Genomic DNA, 18,023 nt, shown 5'->3' with positions numbered 1-18,023 from the left:
ATGATGTTTAAGAAGCAACCTGGGGACACAAAGGTCTTGACTGAGGGGTGTGAGATCAGACATCTCACAAGGGAAAACACTATTGAATAGTGTTTTAGTTTATTTAACTCATCCCCTGTGCTATCTGTGCTCCCTGTGAACACCCTGAATGTCAAAGTCAACGTGATTTATTACCAAAGTACATATACGTCACCATAAACTACCTTGATTCATTTACTTGCAGACATTTCCTGCAATCCATTCCTTAAATATGCATAAGCGACCTGTGGAAAGGTGTGCCACTCACAATCCTCTGAGAGAAGCTGTTCTTTCTCATCTCAATCTTAATTGGTGTCACCTTATTCTGACACCAAACCCTCAGAGTTAAAGTAAATCTATTATCACAGTCTGTATATGTCACCATACACTACCCCGAGATTCATTTTCTTACAGACATTCATTGTAGAACAAAGAAATACAATAGAATCGATGAAAAACTACACACAAAGACTGACAAACAACAAATGTGCACAGGCAGACACACTGTGCAAAATAAATAAAAAAAATAATACTGAGAACATAATTTGTAAGAGTCCTTAAAAGTGAGTCCATAGGTTGTGGAATCATTTCAGAGTTGAGGTGAGTGAAGTTGGTGTCTCTCTCCCAAAGCTAATTCATTAGGGGCAATATCCTAATTTTATGAAATGTATGTTCGTGATGTTTATATATTCACTGAGAAATTTTACATAATAAGAATCTGCACCTCTGTTCATCAGGATTTGATGTGTGGATTAAATATCTATTTATCTGTTTTAACTAATTAAAACTGGTTCAGTGAAAAGAGTACTGAATAAACATTAATCAAGCATTAGCGGCATCTGACTGTGCTTCACAATGATCATTTGGAAGTATATAACCAATGAAAGACTCAAAGACTCTGGCTGCAAGGACATGATGGATTGGCTAGTGGCTGGGTAAATAAAGAAAGATATAATTAATTGGTTGTTAAACAGTTGGCACAGTTCTGATCATTGGGACTGAATAGAGTTCCTGAATAATAAAAGGGACAAACACAGGTAAACAAATTCAGTGCACTTTAAGCCCTTTCAGATAACCTCAGACTGATCCAAAAAAAAGAGCAGGCTCAGTTTAAAAGGACACCTTATGACAAGACTTAAACTAAAATTCAATCTTTTTCTTTCTCATCACCCCTCAGACTGTAACCAATATTTTTTTCCTGTTCTTAGAGAACACCCCATCACAAATGAGAAAATCTGCAGATGCTGGAAAAGAGTACAGTCAGCCAGGCAGCATCTATGGAAAACAGCAACACACACAAAATGCTGGAGGAACTCAGCAGGCCAGGCAGCATCTATGGAAAAAAGTACAGTCAATGTTTCAGGCTGAAATGTTGACAATACTTTTCTCCATAGATGCTGCCTGGCCTGCTGAGTTCCTCCAGCATTTTTTGTGTGTTGTTTGAGAACGCTCCACTTGTCTGTGGAGATATAGTGACCTGACAAGAATTTTTATTAATTGCATTAAGAGTCTCCACTTGGCCCGGGAGTTCTTGAAATGGGTACAAAAATAGAAGTGTATTTTTGACCCAGGATGATTCATTCCCACCCAGACAGTGCACCAGCTTCCTGCTTCTACCTCGTTTAGATCATTCAAGAAACCGGCCAGCTCTAAGTGAAAATTCACTCCGTTCATTTGCTGAACACGTCAGGGGGTCCCTGACATTATGAGTTAAAATAAGCTGTCACTGCTTATTTAACACATGTACATTGAAACATCAAAACATAGGATGAAATGCAGCATTTGCATCAAATCAGATCAGCGAGGATGTGTTGGAGGCAGCCCTGATAAAGGATCTTGGCCTGAAACGCCAGGTCTTTATTCTTTTCCATCGATGCTGCCTGACCTGTGAGTTCTTCCAGCAAGCTTTCTGTGCCAACACAGCCCGCCCACAACTTAGTAACCCTAACCTGTACATCTTTGGAATATGGGAAGAAACCAGAGCACCCAGAGGAAACCCACGGTGTAATGGGGAAAACGTAAAAACTCCTTACAGACAGCGACAGGAATCTAACCCTGATCTCCAGGCTCGTGCACTGTAAAATTCTGCGCAAACCGCTATGCTACACTATCCCTGCAAAACAGGAGTCTGCACCAGTTGAGTGAGCTGTGCAGGGGTGGGAGAGGTGACAGTGGTGGATTGCAGTTGGAGAAGAAGCCAGCAGTTGCTTTAGAAGTGAATCTGCTGAGAAAATATTGAAGTGAATCACTTTGGAAAGTTAATTTGAAGGCAAAATACAAGGTTAATGGCAGTGTGGAGAAACAGAGGCATCTTTGAGAGATGACGGCAGAACAGCAGTGGTTGGAGTTTCTGGGGCCAATTCGGAAGGCACAGGATAGATACATCCCACAGATGAAGAAGTATTCTAAAGGGAGGGTAAGGCCACTGTGGGTGACAAGGAAAGTCCAAGGCAGCATAAAAGCAAAAGAGAAGGTACATAATATAGCAAAAATTGGTGGGAAGTTAGAGGATTGGGGCACTTTTAACAACTAACAGAAGGCAACTTAAAAAAAAGCTTTCTGACAGAAAAGATGAAATACGAAGGTAAGCTAGCCCATTATATAAAAGTGGATACCAACAGTTTTTTCAGATACATAAAGAGAGGCTAGAGTGGATATCAGACTGTTGGAAAATGATGCTGGAGAGGTAGTAAAGTGAGACAAAGAAACAGCGGACAAACTTAATAAATATTTTGCATCAGTCTTCACTGTGGAGGACACTAGCAGTATGCCAGAGGTTCAAGTGTGTCAGGGGGTAGAAGTGAGTGTAGTTGCTATTACTAAGAACAAAGTGCTTGGGAAGCTGGAAGGTCTGAAGATAGACAAGCCACCTGGACGAGATGGACTACACCCCAGAGTTCTGAAAGGGGTTGCTGAAGTAATTGTGGAAACGTTAGTAATGATCTTTCAAGAATCACTAGAGTCTGGAATGGTTCCGGAGGACTGGAAAATTGCAAATATCACTCCACTCTTTAAGAAGGGAGGGAAGCAGAAGAAAGGAAATTATAGGTCAGTTAGCCTGACCTCAGTGGTTGGGATGATGTCGGAGTCCATTATTAATGATGAGATTTCAGAGTACTTGGAGATGCATGATTAAATAGGCCAAAGCCAGCATGGTTTCCTTAAGGGGAATTCTTGCACCTTAAGGATCTGTTGGAACTCTCTGAGGAAATAACAGGCAGGATAGACAAAGGATAGTCAGTGAATGTTGTTTCAGAAAGCCCTTGCTGCACGTAAGGCTGCTTTAAAGGAAAGATACTACCATGGATAGAAAATTGGCTGACTGGCAGGAGGCACAGAATAGGAATAAAGGGGGGCTTTTCTGGTTGACTGCTGGTAAGTAATGGTATTCTACAGGGGTTAGTATTGGGACAGCTTCTTTTCACATTAGATATCAATGATTTGGATGACAGAATTGATGGCTTTGTGGCCATGTTTGCAGATGATATGAAGGTAGATGGAGGGGCAGATAGTGTTGGGGAAGCAGGGAGTCTACAGAGAACTCTGATAGATTAGGAGAATGGACAAATAAGAAGCAGATGAAATATAGTGTAACGAAGTGTATAGTCATGCATTTGGTAGAAGGAATGAGGTTTTCTAAACAGGGAGAGAATTTAAAAAATCAGAGGTATACAGGGACTTGGAAGTATTTATGCAGTTTTCCCTAAAGATTAACTTACAGTTTCACTCATTTGGTGGTAAGGAAGGCAAATACAATGTTAGCATTCATTTCTAAAGATCAGAATATAAAAGCAAGGATGTAATACTGAGGCTTTATAAGGCATTGGTCTGGAATATTGTGAGCAGTTTTGGGCACCTGATCTAAGAAAAGATGTGCCGGCATTAGAGAGGGTCCAGATAAAACACAAGAGAATGATCCTGGGAATGAAAGGGTTAATGTGTGAGGCATGTTTGATGGCTTTGGGCCTGTACTCGAGAAGAATGGGGGTGGGGGGGGGGAAATCTTATTGAAACCTATCAAATATTGAAAGGCCGAGATGGAGTGGATATGAAGATGATGTTTCCTCTAGTGAATGAGTCTAGGGCCAGAGGGACATCCATTTAGAACACAGATTAGGAGGAATTTCTTTAGCCAGGGGGAGCTAAATCTGTGGAATTCATTGCCAGACAGATGCGAAGGCCAAGTCATTGAGTATATTTAAAGCAGAGGTTGATAGGTTCTTGTTTAGTCAGGGAGTCAAAGGTTATGGGGGAGAAGGCAGGAGAATGGGTTTGAGAAAGAGAATGGATCAGCCCTGATGGAATGGCAAAGCAGACTCAATGGGCTGAATGGCCTAATTCTGCTCCTATGTCTTATTATGGTCTTCTATTTCAGACATGTTATGATCAACGACTCTCATCCCTCATCTGTTCAGGACAAAGAGGCATGTAATCTGAGGGGTTAGAGGCTAAAGGAGAAGGTGCAACAGAATAACTCTATTCCTTCAACACACACAAAATGCTGGTGGAACGCAGCAGGCCAGGCAGCATCCATAGGAAGAAGCACAGTCGACGTTTCAGGCCGAGACCCTTCATCAGGACATAACTCTATTCCTTGGAAGATGCTTATAGGCCATGGTAAGAAAGCTCTTTTCTGAAGTTGTGCACAGTGATAGGGATGAGGTCCGTGAGCCAGTCCGCCATATGAGGCAGAGAGGGTGAGTAACTTTAAGCTTCCTGCCTTTATATCAGATGATCTGTCCTTGGACCAGCACATAAGTGTCATCACAAAGAAGGCAGAACAGCACCTCTACTTTCTGAGAGACTAAAACTCTGATAGACTTCTACAGACACACAGTGCAGAATATCCTAACTGATGTATCATGGCCTGGTACGGAAATACCAATGTCCAGACACAGAAAAGTCTCCAGAAAAGCCTCCTCAAATCTCTTATCCCTTACTCTAAATTTATTCTTCCAATTTTGTTTAAATGTAATAGGGGGTATTATGATTTCTGCAGTCTTCACAACCCTGCGGTTTCTCTTTGAAGATACAGTTTCAATGGCCTCAAATATCCTGCAACTACCCATCGCCTCCCTCTGGTGTCTCTCTTCCTTCCCTTTCTCTCATGGTCTACTTTCCTCTCCTATCAGATTCCTTCTTCTCCAGCCCTTTACCTCTTCCACCTATCACCTCCCAGCTTCTTACCTCATCACCCCCCTCCACCCTTAAATGGTCTCACCTATCACCTGCCACCTTTTTACGCTTCCCCTTCTCCCCAACCTTCTTATTGTGGCTTCTGCCCACTTCCTTTCCAGACATGATGAAAGATGTCAGCCCAAAATGTAGACTGTTTATTTCCCTCCATTGATGCTGCCTGACCTGCTGAATTCCTCCAACATTTTGTGTGTGTGTTAATCTGTATTTCCAGCATCTGCAGAACCTTATGTTTATGACATGTACGTACAAATATTTTTGACTGTTGAACCCACAGCAGACCAAGGTATCTCCTAATGACAATAACTTGTTGAAACTTGCTGTTAAGTATTTATCTACAACATGTAGAGACACAGCTAACCCTTAAAAATAAAATCTAGAGATGCTGTTTTAGCAGAATGAGGCCCCACACAAGGAGTTCCTTTTGGCATTACCCACCACCCACCCACACAACTTCAAACTTTCTTTCTATATTCTCCTTTTTGGGACACAGTGTCACAAGCTTCACATTCAACCCAGTGCAAGTCATGTCAGTGGCAGGGACAAATGCGAAGGGCATCAAAACCAGATCTAATCCAAAATAATCTCTGTGTTATACAAGAGCTCATGTTGAAGTGTCTCTAAAGAAGGGAAAAAAAACATTAGAGATAAAATCTCTCCAAACTTCTCTGGTTCATGCTACTAAATTAATCTTTAAAACAAGCAACATAGTTACAAAACAGAAACGACTAAATTGCAAATGTCAAAGGGCACCGAATCTTTCGCAGGTAATTAGAACTAATGCGATGCTGATCAGGAGCAGGTGGGGACATGGATTTTGTGAACTGTGGGTGATGTGGCAGCATAGTGGTTGGTGTAACACTACTACAGTGCCAGTGACCCGGGCTCAATTCGTGCCACTGTCTGTAAGGAGTTTGAATGTTCTCCCTGTGGCTGTCCACTGGGTGCTCCCACATTCCAAAGATGCATGGGATAGTAGGCTAATTGGTCTCATGAGTGTACTTGGGTGGCGTGGACTTGTTGGGCTGGAACAGCCTGCTACCATGCAATATCGCTAAATAAGATTTATTATTCTGATACTGTTGTCAAATTCATACAAGAAGGTATTGTTTGACATACTGAGAAAAACCTTCAGGTTTCAAAACCACAATATGCATGAGTGCTGTCGTTTGGCACAAACACGGGGTGTTACAGCACAGGAAAAGGCCTTCCTGGCCACAATAATCACACTCCCATTTACACTGAACCCATTTTATTCTCCCCCAGATCTTATTACCTCTCTCCACAACCCCTTTCCCAAGATTCTACCACTCACCTGCACACTAGGGACTATTTGCAGTGCCAATTAACCGACCAACCGACACATCTTTGGGATGTGGGAAGGTACTGTATTGCATGACTGGAGGAAACCCACATGGTCACAGGAGGAATGTGTAAATAAAGGTCAGGATGGAACATGTGGCACTGGCTGCATCACTGAGCCACCCTATAGCTCTTTCCAAGATGATAAATAAAGAGGAACTCCCTGTTCTATGAATAAATTCACAATTGAACCTTCCAATCCATCAGGGAAAAATAACTTTGGGATTTCTTGGTCAGACCCCACTTGGAGTACTGTGTTCACTTCTGGTCACCTCACTACAGGAAGGATGTGGACACCCTAAAAAGATTGTGGAGGAGATTTACAAGGATGTTGCTCGGATTGGAGAGCATGCCTTATAGGTTGGGTGAACTTGTCCTTTTCTCCTTGGAGTGATGGAGGATGAGAGGTGACCTGATGGAGGTATTTAAGATGATGAGAGGCATTGATCATGTGGATAGTCAGAGGCTTTTTCCCAGGGCTCAAGTAGCTAACACAAGAGGGCATAGTTTTAAGGTGCTTAGAAGTAGGTACAAGGAGAATGTCAGAGATAAGTTTTTCACGCAGAGAGTGGTGGGTGTGTGGAATGCACTGTTGGTGACAGTGGTGGAGGCGGATACAATCGGGTCTTTTAAGAGACTCTTAGACAGGTACATGGAGCTTAGAAAAATAGAGGGCTATGCAGTAGGGTAATTCTAGGCAGTTTCTAGAGTAGGTTACATGGTTGGCACAACATTGTGGGCTGAAGGGCCTGTAATGTGCTGTAGGTTTCTATGTTCTCAGGGAACCTAAAAGGGTGGAGTTTACAAAAAGGCAAAATTGGACAAAGAAGGTCTCCTGATTCAGAGAGACTGCATCAGCACCGACTGAAATTGCAGGAGAGATGGATTTACTATTGCATATCTATAAAAGTTCATCAAAAAACTGATTTAAAGATAAATGTGGTACTTCTCTGCATTATTAAAAAAAGACCATTGTCCTTGAGAATTCCAATTTATTTGACAACAATGGGTTAAAAATATAAAGAAATCTTTACAAAAATGTAATAGAGAAATATTGGTGAATGAACAAAAGAAATCAAATGCAAACTGAATGATCAGGTTTGACTAAATTCATTGAATTCTTGGACTAAGGGATCAAGGCAATGCAGTAAACGTATCTTGGGCTTTCCTGCATTTAGTAACTACACAGTGAGGTGACGCGTAGCAAGACTAACTACAAAAAAAGAACTTTTTGCTGCGATCTGATACAGTACTGTGGAAAATGTTGAAGCTCAGATTCCAACAAGTTGGAACACGGCATTCCGTGACTCAATGAACTCAAGGAAACTGGAAGCGATGCTTCCCTGGTCCCTTGTAGTATCATGCAACGCACCTTGCAGGCCAGCACTACAGTTATTTCAACATTCAGTGGAAAAACTTTTATTATCAAAGGAGGAATGGGAACCAAAATCTCTGAAAATTATTTTAAAACAGCTGTTGACAAAAAATGTATCCATCCAACCCCATTATCCAAACAGTTGTTTCCTCAGTACCCGAACCCTGACATATAGCAGAGGAGCACAGAAAAATGCACTTTGATACTTATGTATTGAAGTCAACAACAGTATATGTGTATGTATGTGTGTATACATACACACACACACACACAGAGTCACACCTCGCTATCAATAAGGCGTGGGGAACATGCCTGACAAAGGTCACCAGTTGAAAATAATACAGATGCTAAGTCACAATGGTACATTAATGCAAAGGGGTTTTATTTAGCGCAGGTGAAAAAAAAAATGCAAAAGCTGCCAAACGCTGTGAAGAAAAACAGTATTTGCAAATAGACAAATGAAAACAAACGTACACTTTGTCGTTAACTTTCCAATATAACTATTCACCAACTGTCAAATCCAACCTCAGCACCTCTCTAGCAAAGCCAGACTGAAGGCTTCAATCTGGCTCTGCCCAGTCTAGAAGGAACATGTTGGTCTGGGTGTGTGTGTGTGGGGGGGGGGGGTGAAATCACATGATCAGACCATAGTAACTATTTCAGATGCAGAAATGGAACATTTTAAATAGTGATTCTAACATCCTACAGTTTTATTCCACAACAAGTACCTTAGTTAGACCCATAGATCAGTCTCCTCATGTTCAGTTGTATATACTGTACGTAAAATAAATAATATCACCCCACTGGTGGTGTTGCTTGAGTAGGGTGTAGTGTGCCTGCTCCCACTAACCCTGGCATTATTTTAGGACACCCAAACTGTCCCTCGGACCTTTGAAACTGTTCTGTCTACAAACTGATGTAATGGTGTGAGTGAAAATAAATGAACTGGAATGCCTGTGTCTAGAATCCTTATTTTTATGAGCTACAAACCAGTAGAACACGCTAACTGAAGGGATTGTTTTGATTAGCCAAGCTGGTGACTGTTTTACTGCTGGGGTGTATAAATGGTGAACTCTCAAGAACTTCAGAATGGGAGGGCAAAGTGTGTGAACTACTGGGGAAACCAGAGCAGGGACAGGACAAGGAGGAGTGACTAACCGGGCAAAGGGGCAAGGTTAACGGGAGAATTAGCATTGCCAACCTGTTCTGTCACACACACACAGGATTCCAGTTGATTGGAACACATCGGGACCAGTACATTATGACACAATTAACTGGCTGTCCCAATGAGCCAAAATTTCATGGAAATAGTTAAAAAGGTATAACAAAGACAAACTACTGATGAACTGAGTAATAAATGACATAGTTAAAAATATAGAACAAATTAGAACACTACCAAACCTATTACAGTACTACAAAACTGTGCATTAGTTCCTAATAGTTATCGACAGAGGAATTCATGCAGTGCACACTGATGTGTTTTTTGATTGACTGTAAATGAACAAAATCAGCACAAACAATTAGAGCAGATATTGGACTGTCTTCAAGCAGTCCTTTCACTGATGAAGAAGTGAAATTGTTTCATTTCCACTCCTGGCCATTTCTGGCATCTCCAATCCTGAATGCTTGAAACTGCAGTGAGCAAAACGGTTCTGAATACTGATTATGACTTGCCAGCCATCAGTGACAAAAATCACTGCTTTTTGAACACAAACACGCAAGCAACGCTATTTAAAAACTGTTCTAAGCACGGTGTAATGACTAACGGCCACATGATGTACACACGACTGACGCTAGTCAGAAACTGTCCGGCAACAGACTCCTGTCCCAATTAAGCGGCATAGAGTCCCAAATAAACGAAGGGAATTCTGGCTATTTTCTTGATTTGTTTTTGGTGTTTAAAGGTTAAACCATACACACACACACACACACACACACACACATATGAAATGACCACAGAACGTTTTCAAGACGGTTTTCTTCACATAAAGAAAGACAAAAATCAATGTCAACAATTCATGTGATGTTTATGTTGGAGCACTTCAGTGTGCTTTGGAAAACTGGCTGCAAAACAAAAGCAGCGGCTGATGATTTGTTTCCCTCAGAGACAAGACACCATTGGGGCGGCATTGAAGCGGCGGGGTTAGTGCATCACTTTACAGTGCCAGCCAGCAATCACCAATTGGGGTTCAATTCCCACTGCTGTTTATATTCTCTACGTGACCGCTTGGCTTTCCTCTGGTTACTCTAGATTCCCTCCACATTCCACAGACGTCTGGGTTAGGTTTACTACGTTGTGGGCATGTTGAGTTGGCATCGGAAGCATGGTGACACTTGTGGGCTGCCCCCAGCACACCCTTGCTGATTTGATGCATTTCACTGTATGTTCGATGTACATGCAACAAATAAAGTTAATCCTTATCTAATCATGAACAAACTGACTGTTGTGAGAGGAAACATGAACATTTCCAAAAAGGAGCCTCATGTACAAATACTAATATTTCATTCAGTCATTTGTTACTTTTCATAAGAGAACCATGATGCACACTAATGGCCAGCAAAAGTCATTATTAGTGAGGTTAAAATCCTTAAAATCATTAATGAAATTAAAATCCTATATACTTAAATTTAATATTCCATATACATAAAATCCCATGCAATCCCATGCACTAAAGCTAAAATCCCACATACTTAAACCTAAATTCCTTAGAATCATTAGTGATGTGTAAATCCCATATACAATAACCCCATAGATGAAAACAAATTTATAATGGGTAAGCCTATGGAGAATTTATTACACACACTAGATTACCACTTGGTCCATTGAATCTGTGCAAGACTGTAACAAGCCTAATCGAACATAGATTTCCAGACCTGCAGATCAGAACTCTACATAAACATCCAAACGCATTTAAATGTGATGGCAGCAAGTTCCAGACACTCACCATCCTCTGATTGAGAAACAATTAAAGATAAAAATGAACTTCATTTGTCACTTGTACATTGAAACATACAATGAAATGGGTGTTTTACATCATTGACCAACATGGCCCAATGATTGCGCCAGAGCCAGCCCGCAAGTGTTGCCATGCTTTCAGCATCAACATAGCATGGCACAACTTCCCAACCCTTTGTAGCTGGTGCACCTGGAAGAAATCCACGTAGTCACGGGGAGAAGGTACAAACTCCTTTGAGACACAGGCAGAAATGAAGCCGTGATCAGTGATCGCTGTCACTGTAAAGTCACTACTACACCTCTGTGCCACACTCATTTCCCCATGACCTCCTTAACAATTCCTTCAATTCCATGCCGTTTGGTCTCTAGTGCCTTTACAGAGGGGAAAAGGCGTAAAATGGGCTGTGCCTAACTCAACCCCTCGTTATTGTGTACACTTCAATTAAGTCTTCCCTTAGGAAGGTAAACAACCCAAGCTCATCTAATCCTTCCTCACAGCACCGACATACTCTTCACCCTCTCCAGTACAGTCACATCATTTCTATAATATGCTGATCGAAGTTCGAAGTAGTACATAAATTGTGGTCTAATTACCATCAAGCATACTTCTAGTTTAGCTTTTCTACTCCTGCATTCTAATGAAGGAAAGCTTCTGTAACCAGTTTATTGACCTGTCCTGATAAAGATTAACGATCAGCTTTATTTGTCACATATACACCAAAACAGAGTGTTTGTGTCAAATCAAACCAGCGAGTGTTGTGCTGGGGGCAGCCCACAGGTGTCACTGCACTTCCGACGCCGACATAACACGCACACAACTTACTATCCCTAACTGTACACCTTTGGAAAGTGGAAGGAAACGGGAAGAAACCCAAGCGGTCTTGGGAGAAAACATACAAATTCCTTACCAACACCGGTGGGAATTAAACCCCAATGGGTGATCACTGGTGCTGTAAGGTGATGGTGTTAACTGTTACATTACCATGCCCTTAAGGGTTGGTGACAAACACTCCAAAAGTCCCTTTGTTCTACATTACTTATTATCCTCCATTTGTTGTATATACCACCTTCCCAAAAGTATAGTGTGTGGTAATGAAGTGTGCTACATTTCTGCTGTGCTCAGCAAATCATCAATATCTTTTTCCAATCTAATGCTTTCATGGTCACTGTAAATCAATCTTTGTACCACGTTGTTCCTCACCATGTGAAAATTTGGTTGGTTGGCACCATAACAACATCTCACTCAATGTCAGCAAAACCAAACAGCTGATCATTGACTACAGGAGGAGGAAAGTAGAGGTCCATGAGCCAGTCTCATGAGGGCATCAGGAGCTGGAGAAGGTCAGTGACGTTAAATTGCTCGGCGTCATCATATCAGAGGACCTGTGCTGGGACCAGCACATAAATGCCATCACAAAGAACGCACAACAAAACTTCTACTTTAATAGAAATCTGTGTAGATTCATAATGTCACCTGAAACTTTGACGAACCTCTATAGATGCATAGTGGAGAGCATCATAACTGGTTGCATAATGGCTTGGTACGGAAACACCAAGGGCCAGGGGACAGAAAAGTCTACAGAAAGTGGTAGATACAGCCCACTCTATCATAGGCAAAGCTCTCCTCACCATTGAGCTTACTTACGTGGACTGTTGTCAAAAGAAAGCAGCATCCATCATCAAGGACACCCCCCACTACCCAGGCTGTTCTCTCTTCTCGCTACTACCGTTAGGCAAGAAGTACTGCAACCTTAGGTTCCACACCACCAGGTTCAGGAACGGTTATTATCCTTCAACCATCAGGCTCCTGAACCAGTGAGGATAACTTCACTCACCTCAACTCTGAATTGACTCCACAACCCACAGTCTCACGTTCAAGGACGCGAAAACTCACATTCTCGGTTTTACTTATTTTCTATTTGCACAATTTATCTTCTTTTGCACATTGGCTGTTTGTCAATCTTTGCTTATGTATAAAGTTTTTCATAAATTCTATTGTATTTCTTTATTTTCCTGTAAATGCAGCAAGAAAATGAATCTCAGGGTAATATATAGTAACAAGTACATACTTTAATAATAAATTTACTTTAATCTTAATAAGTTTAATCAATATAGGTCCTTCAGCCCATGATGTTGTGTCAACCTTTAAACCTGCTCTAAGATCAATCTAACTTTTCTCTCCTACATAGCCCTCTATTTCTCTAATGTTCATCTGCCTACCTAAGAATTTCTTAAATGCCCCTAATGTATCTGCCTCTTCCACCACTCCTGTTGATGTTTCTCACACACACACACACACACACACACACCCCTCTCTGTGCACTTATCTGACATTCCCCCCAATACTCTGGTCCAAAATTAAAATTATACCTCCTCATACAGTATTAACCATTTCTGTCCTGGGAAAAAAGTCTCTGGGTATCCATTCTCTTATCATCTTGTACATTTTTATCAAGTCACCGCTCGTCCTCTTCCGTTCCAGAGAGAAAAGCCCTAGCTCGCTCAACCTATTGATTTTTAGATGCGAGAAGAAATTTCAGCCACGAGCTGGGAACAGTTTTACTACTCATTTCAATCCACTGATCATTTCTGTGAAGTGGAGAATTGGATTTGATGATGACAATCAAAGCCATCACTTCTGGGTTTTCTCCTCAAGCACAGGCATGTGAAACTGTTTTGGTTCACAGAGCAGCAGCCTAAAGTGGATGAGAACCCAAAAAATATCAAAACATAATTACCCTAAAACTCTATACAAAGGAACATAAACCTCTAGTCTATCCAGCTAGTGAAAACTAAAATACACATCTATAATAATTAATGTTTTTATAGTATTTATTCATTTATTTATTTAGAGATACAGCGCAGTAACAGGCCCCTCCGGCTTAATGACTCTGCATCACCCTATTACACCCATGTGACCAATTAACCTCATAACCCTTACATCTTTGCAACGCTGGAGGAAACTAGAGCACTCGGAGGAAACCCACATGGTCTCGGAGAGAATATATAAACACTTTACAGGTAGTGGACAGAATTGAACCTGGGTTGCTGGCACCTCAACAGCGTTACACTAGCTGCTATGCTGCCGTGCCGCCCCAAATCAAGGCCATTGCCATTGGAAATTCCTGTTTTGTCATTGTAGCTCACCTCAGAGAAGCTGCATTTACACAGTCACTTACCGATATCAAGAACCCTCTGTTTGGCTGTATGCTGTCGGGAATGCCAATATTTCCAGTATTTCAGTTGCTCTTCACGGTTCTTGTCTTCACTGAATACCACCATTATTACACTCTGGGAAAGGGATTAGTCAGATTTGTTAAGATTATATTTTCCAAAAAATTACAAAGTTTTGAACCTTTATCTGGCTCACATTATCCTGTTATTCCTCATTTGAAGATTAGCATATGAGCATGTTTTACACTTCTATATTGGTATCAATATTACTCTGTAGCCAGCCACAGTCTCTTACTCTTAGTAGGCTCATGCCAGCAATTTTTTCAAGAAAACTTTGCAAGAAGTAAAAATTATCATGGGACAATTAAAGACTAATTATACAACTTCATATCAGCATTTATTTCCTTTACACTGTTGATCATTGCTTCTAATTCTAATCCTACAACAAAAACAAAATTACAGCCCTTTAAATATTTTCTGTATGTAGGCAGGCGGAGTTGTGGACAGTGTAGAAGGTTGCTGCAGGTTACAAGACGCAGAGCTGGGCTGGGGAGTGGCAGATGAATTTCCACTGGGAATTTATGCAGTGATACACGTTGGAAATCGGATTTGAAGGCAGAATATAGGGTTAATGGCAGGTTTCTTAGCAGTGTGGAGGAACAGAGGCATCTTGGGGCTAAGAAGGCTTATGGTGTGTTGGCCTTCATTAGTCAGGGGACTGAGTTTAAGAAGCACAAGGTAATGTTGCAGCTCTATAAAGCCCTGGATAGACCACATTGGAAATACTGTTTTCAGTTCCAGTTGTCACATTAAATAGGAAGGATCTGAAACCTTTAGAGAGGGTGCTGAGGAGATTTAGTAAGATGCTGCCTGGATTAGAGAGCATGTCTTATGAGGATAGGTTGAACAAGCTTGGGCTTTTCTCCTTGGAGAAAAGGAGGATGAGAAGTGCCTTGATAGAGATGCACAAGATTTTTTTTTGCACGTCCCACCAGACAGTCAGCTATTCTTGTCTGGCGCATGGTGTCAGGATCGGTCTCCTTTCGGATTAACCGGGTCACGATATGAACGTTCCTGACCTTTTTTTTAACAAGGCCGAGTGGCTAGCTCGACGCTCAACCCAGCATGGATGGAAAGCGTGCTCGGTGGGGGGGTGGCCTGACTTGGATTCGAACTCGGGAGCCTTCACTCTGGAGTCTGGCGCTGATGCCATGGCGTCACCAACCGGCCATGCACAGGATAACAAGAGTCATATATCGAGTGGATGGCCAGAAACTTTCCCCAGGGTGGAAATGGCTAATAAAAGGTGACATAATCTTAAGGTGATCGGAGAAAGTATAGTAGGTTGTCAGGAGGGTTTTTTTTTTAACACAGAGAGTAGTGAGTGCATGTAAAGTCCTGCCGGTGGTAGTGGTAGAGGCAGATATATCAGGGACGTTTTAGAAACACTCAGGCACATGGATGATAGAAAACTTGAGGGTTATGTCAGGGGAAAGGGTTAAATTGATCTTAAGAGTAGCTTAAAAGGGTGACTCAACATCGTGGGCAGAAGGGCCTGTATTGTGTGCTCTAGGCACTTTGCACATTAATGGAAGGGAGTTCTATTAAAAACATGCACGAAACAGTTTTAAGAGAAAATAGCATCCAGTTAAACGACACCTGAAATAAATTGAGACTGAATACATGCCTTTAAACACCACAGCAGTTTTTCCTCATTACTTAATTGGAGACTGTCTCTATCAGTAGAAAGTCTCCAGTGTAAATGCAATGTATTTATTTTACTAGGTAGCCAATTCCTTCTGCAGATAGTTTTTGCTCAGTTTTGCAAGTTTTATATTACAGAGCAGAAAAGCAACCAAGTCACTACCAAATGAACGTCAATTATTTCTATGAATGGCAAGCTTAATGTGTGCCGTCACCTTCAGAATAGAAGTTGCCCCAAAAGAAATTGCACAGTTGTGAAAATTCAAATAAGATTCTTACTGACCACCATTCTACAGTAAGGTACAAACCGTGCTTCAGGTCTGAGAGGTCGCAAAAATGACGTGGTACAAAAATGGGGCTGGTACAATAATGGCCGTGGTTTTGTTTATATGGTTATTGAAGCATTATGTTGGGCAGAGTGCAGAAGTTATGATTCAATACTCAATTCAGCCTAACAGGGGAAATCAAAATGGTAAAATATTTCCACTATTCAAAGTCAAATTTACATAAGTAACACTGTAAATATAGGGAAGAGAGAGCTACTATGTATGAAACTGTGTATTGGATGAGTTAAGATACATTATGAACAGTGGAAATAAGACATAAGACAAGACATGGGAGCATAACTAGGCCATTCAGCCAATTAAGTCTGCTCTGCCATTTAATCAATGCTGATTTATTATTTCTTTCAACTCCATTCCCCAGCCTTCTCCCCGTTATATTTGCTGCCCTAACTAATCAAGAACCTATCAATCTCTGCTTTAAATATACCCAGTGACTTGGCCTCTACAGTTGTCTGTGGTAATGAATTCACAGATTCACTACCCCCTGGCTGCATGTATCCCTCCTCACCTCTGTTCTAAAGGGACGTCCTCTTATTCGAAGGCTGTGCCCTCTGGTGCTCAACTGCCCCCAGCACCCTTCATCCCCTATGCACTGCCACTTCACAGTTACACTCCACACCTTATACCTACAGTGACACAGTCACGGTCACTGCTGCTGCCCAGAAGAGTTCCGCTTGCCAAACAAGAGTCACTTTGTCACTTTATCATTTCCTGTCAGCGTGGAAATATACATTATATCTTATAGGATTGTTTTTACATTTATTGTATTTCTTTATCTTTAAACTTGCGTTCTTTATGATTGCTGTGTTTTTGTTTATGCTGCATCACATCTGGCATAACAATCAGTTTGCTCTCCTTTACACTTGTGTACTGAGGAATAACAATATACAACCTGAATCTTAATTTGGAAGCCTCCCCTCCATCATCCACTCTCTGTCTCGGCCTGTTCCATAGGTTTTAATGAGTCCCTCCCCGCACGCCCCCCCCCCACCATTCTTCTAAACTTGAGGGAAGAAATGACAGTTTGAGACCAGTTCTCTGGAATCGTAGACTTCAAAATGGATTTCAGATGTTTTCAAGACATTACGGGTAAGTGGTGATATTCTTGCTTCCAACACAATGATGGTCTGCAGGCCTGACTCCACTGGACACTGGAGGCCCGCCTTAGGGTTAAAGGTGAACGCAGCAGGCCAGGCAGCATCTAAAGGAATTGCTTGAATTTCCAACATTTGCAAATTTCCTCGTGTTTGGGGTTAAAGGACTGTGTACGTGCAAGGGAGGAATTGGGCTTGTTTTGCTGTTGCGCCTTTGTTGCTGGTTGTGTTCTGTGTCGTTCTATCAAGTGTGGTGAGTGTGCTATGCTGGTGCTGGAATGTGTGGTGACACTGTGGCTGCTCCCAGTCCACTCTCAGGTGTGTTGGTTGTTAACGCAAATGACGCTTTTCACTGCACGCTTCGATGTACGCACTATAAAGGAACTTGAGTCTCGGATCATGCAAAATTATGAAGGCAGCACTACTTCCTTAGGAGTTTGAGGAGATTTGGTTTATCACCAAAGGTTCTTGTAAATTTCTATAGATGTACGGCGCAGAGCATTCTGACTGGTTGCAGAACAGCCTGGGACAGAGCCTTCAATGCAGAGGATCACAAGAGGCTGTAGAGGGCTATAGCCTCAGTCAATGCTCCCCACCATCGAGGTCATCTTCAGGAGGTAATGTCTAGATAACAAAGAACCTTCGTTACCTCGAACATGTCCTTCTTTTGTTACTAAAATCAGGAAGGAGGTTGAACTCCCACACTCAGTGATACAGGGACAGCTTCTTCCCCTCTGCAATCATATCTTGAACTTATTATTGTCATATACACTCAGTGGCCACTTTATTAGGTACACCTG

At 41.7% G+C, this 18,023-nt stretch overlaps 1 protein-coding gene across 4 annotated transcripts in view; it reads right to left on the bottom strand.

The window, feature by feature from the left end:
- The window catches only part of LOC134350328 (grainyhead-like protein 2 homolog), a 172,962-nt gene that overhangs the window by 65,881 nt on the left and 89,058 nt on the right, over nt 1–18,023 (bottom strand). For all 4 annotated transcript variants that reach the window (XM_063055387.1, XM_063055394.1, XM_063055403.1 and 1 more), the window contains one exon: nt 14,087–14,198. In XM_063055387.1, the coding sequence (XP_062911457.1) occupies nt 14,087–14,198 (112 nt within the window). The remainder of the gene's footprint in view (nt 1–14,086; nt 14,199–18,023) is intronic.

This window comes from Mobula hypostoma, chromosome 1, assembly GCF_963921235.1.
Source record: "Mobula hypostoma chromosome 1, sMobHyp1.1, whole genome shotgun sequence".
Taxonomy (NCBI): domain Eukaryota; kingdom Metazoa; phylum Chordata; class Chondrichthyes; order Myliobatiformes; family Myliobatidae; genus Mobula; species Mobula hypostoma.
The sequence above is the reverse complement of the archived record's forward strand: the minus strand, read 5'-3'. Positions and strand labels throughout refer to the sequence as shown.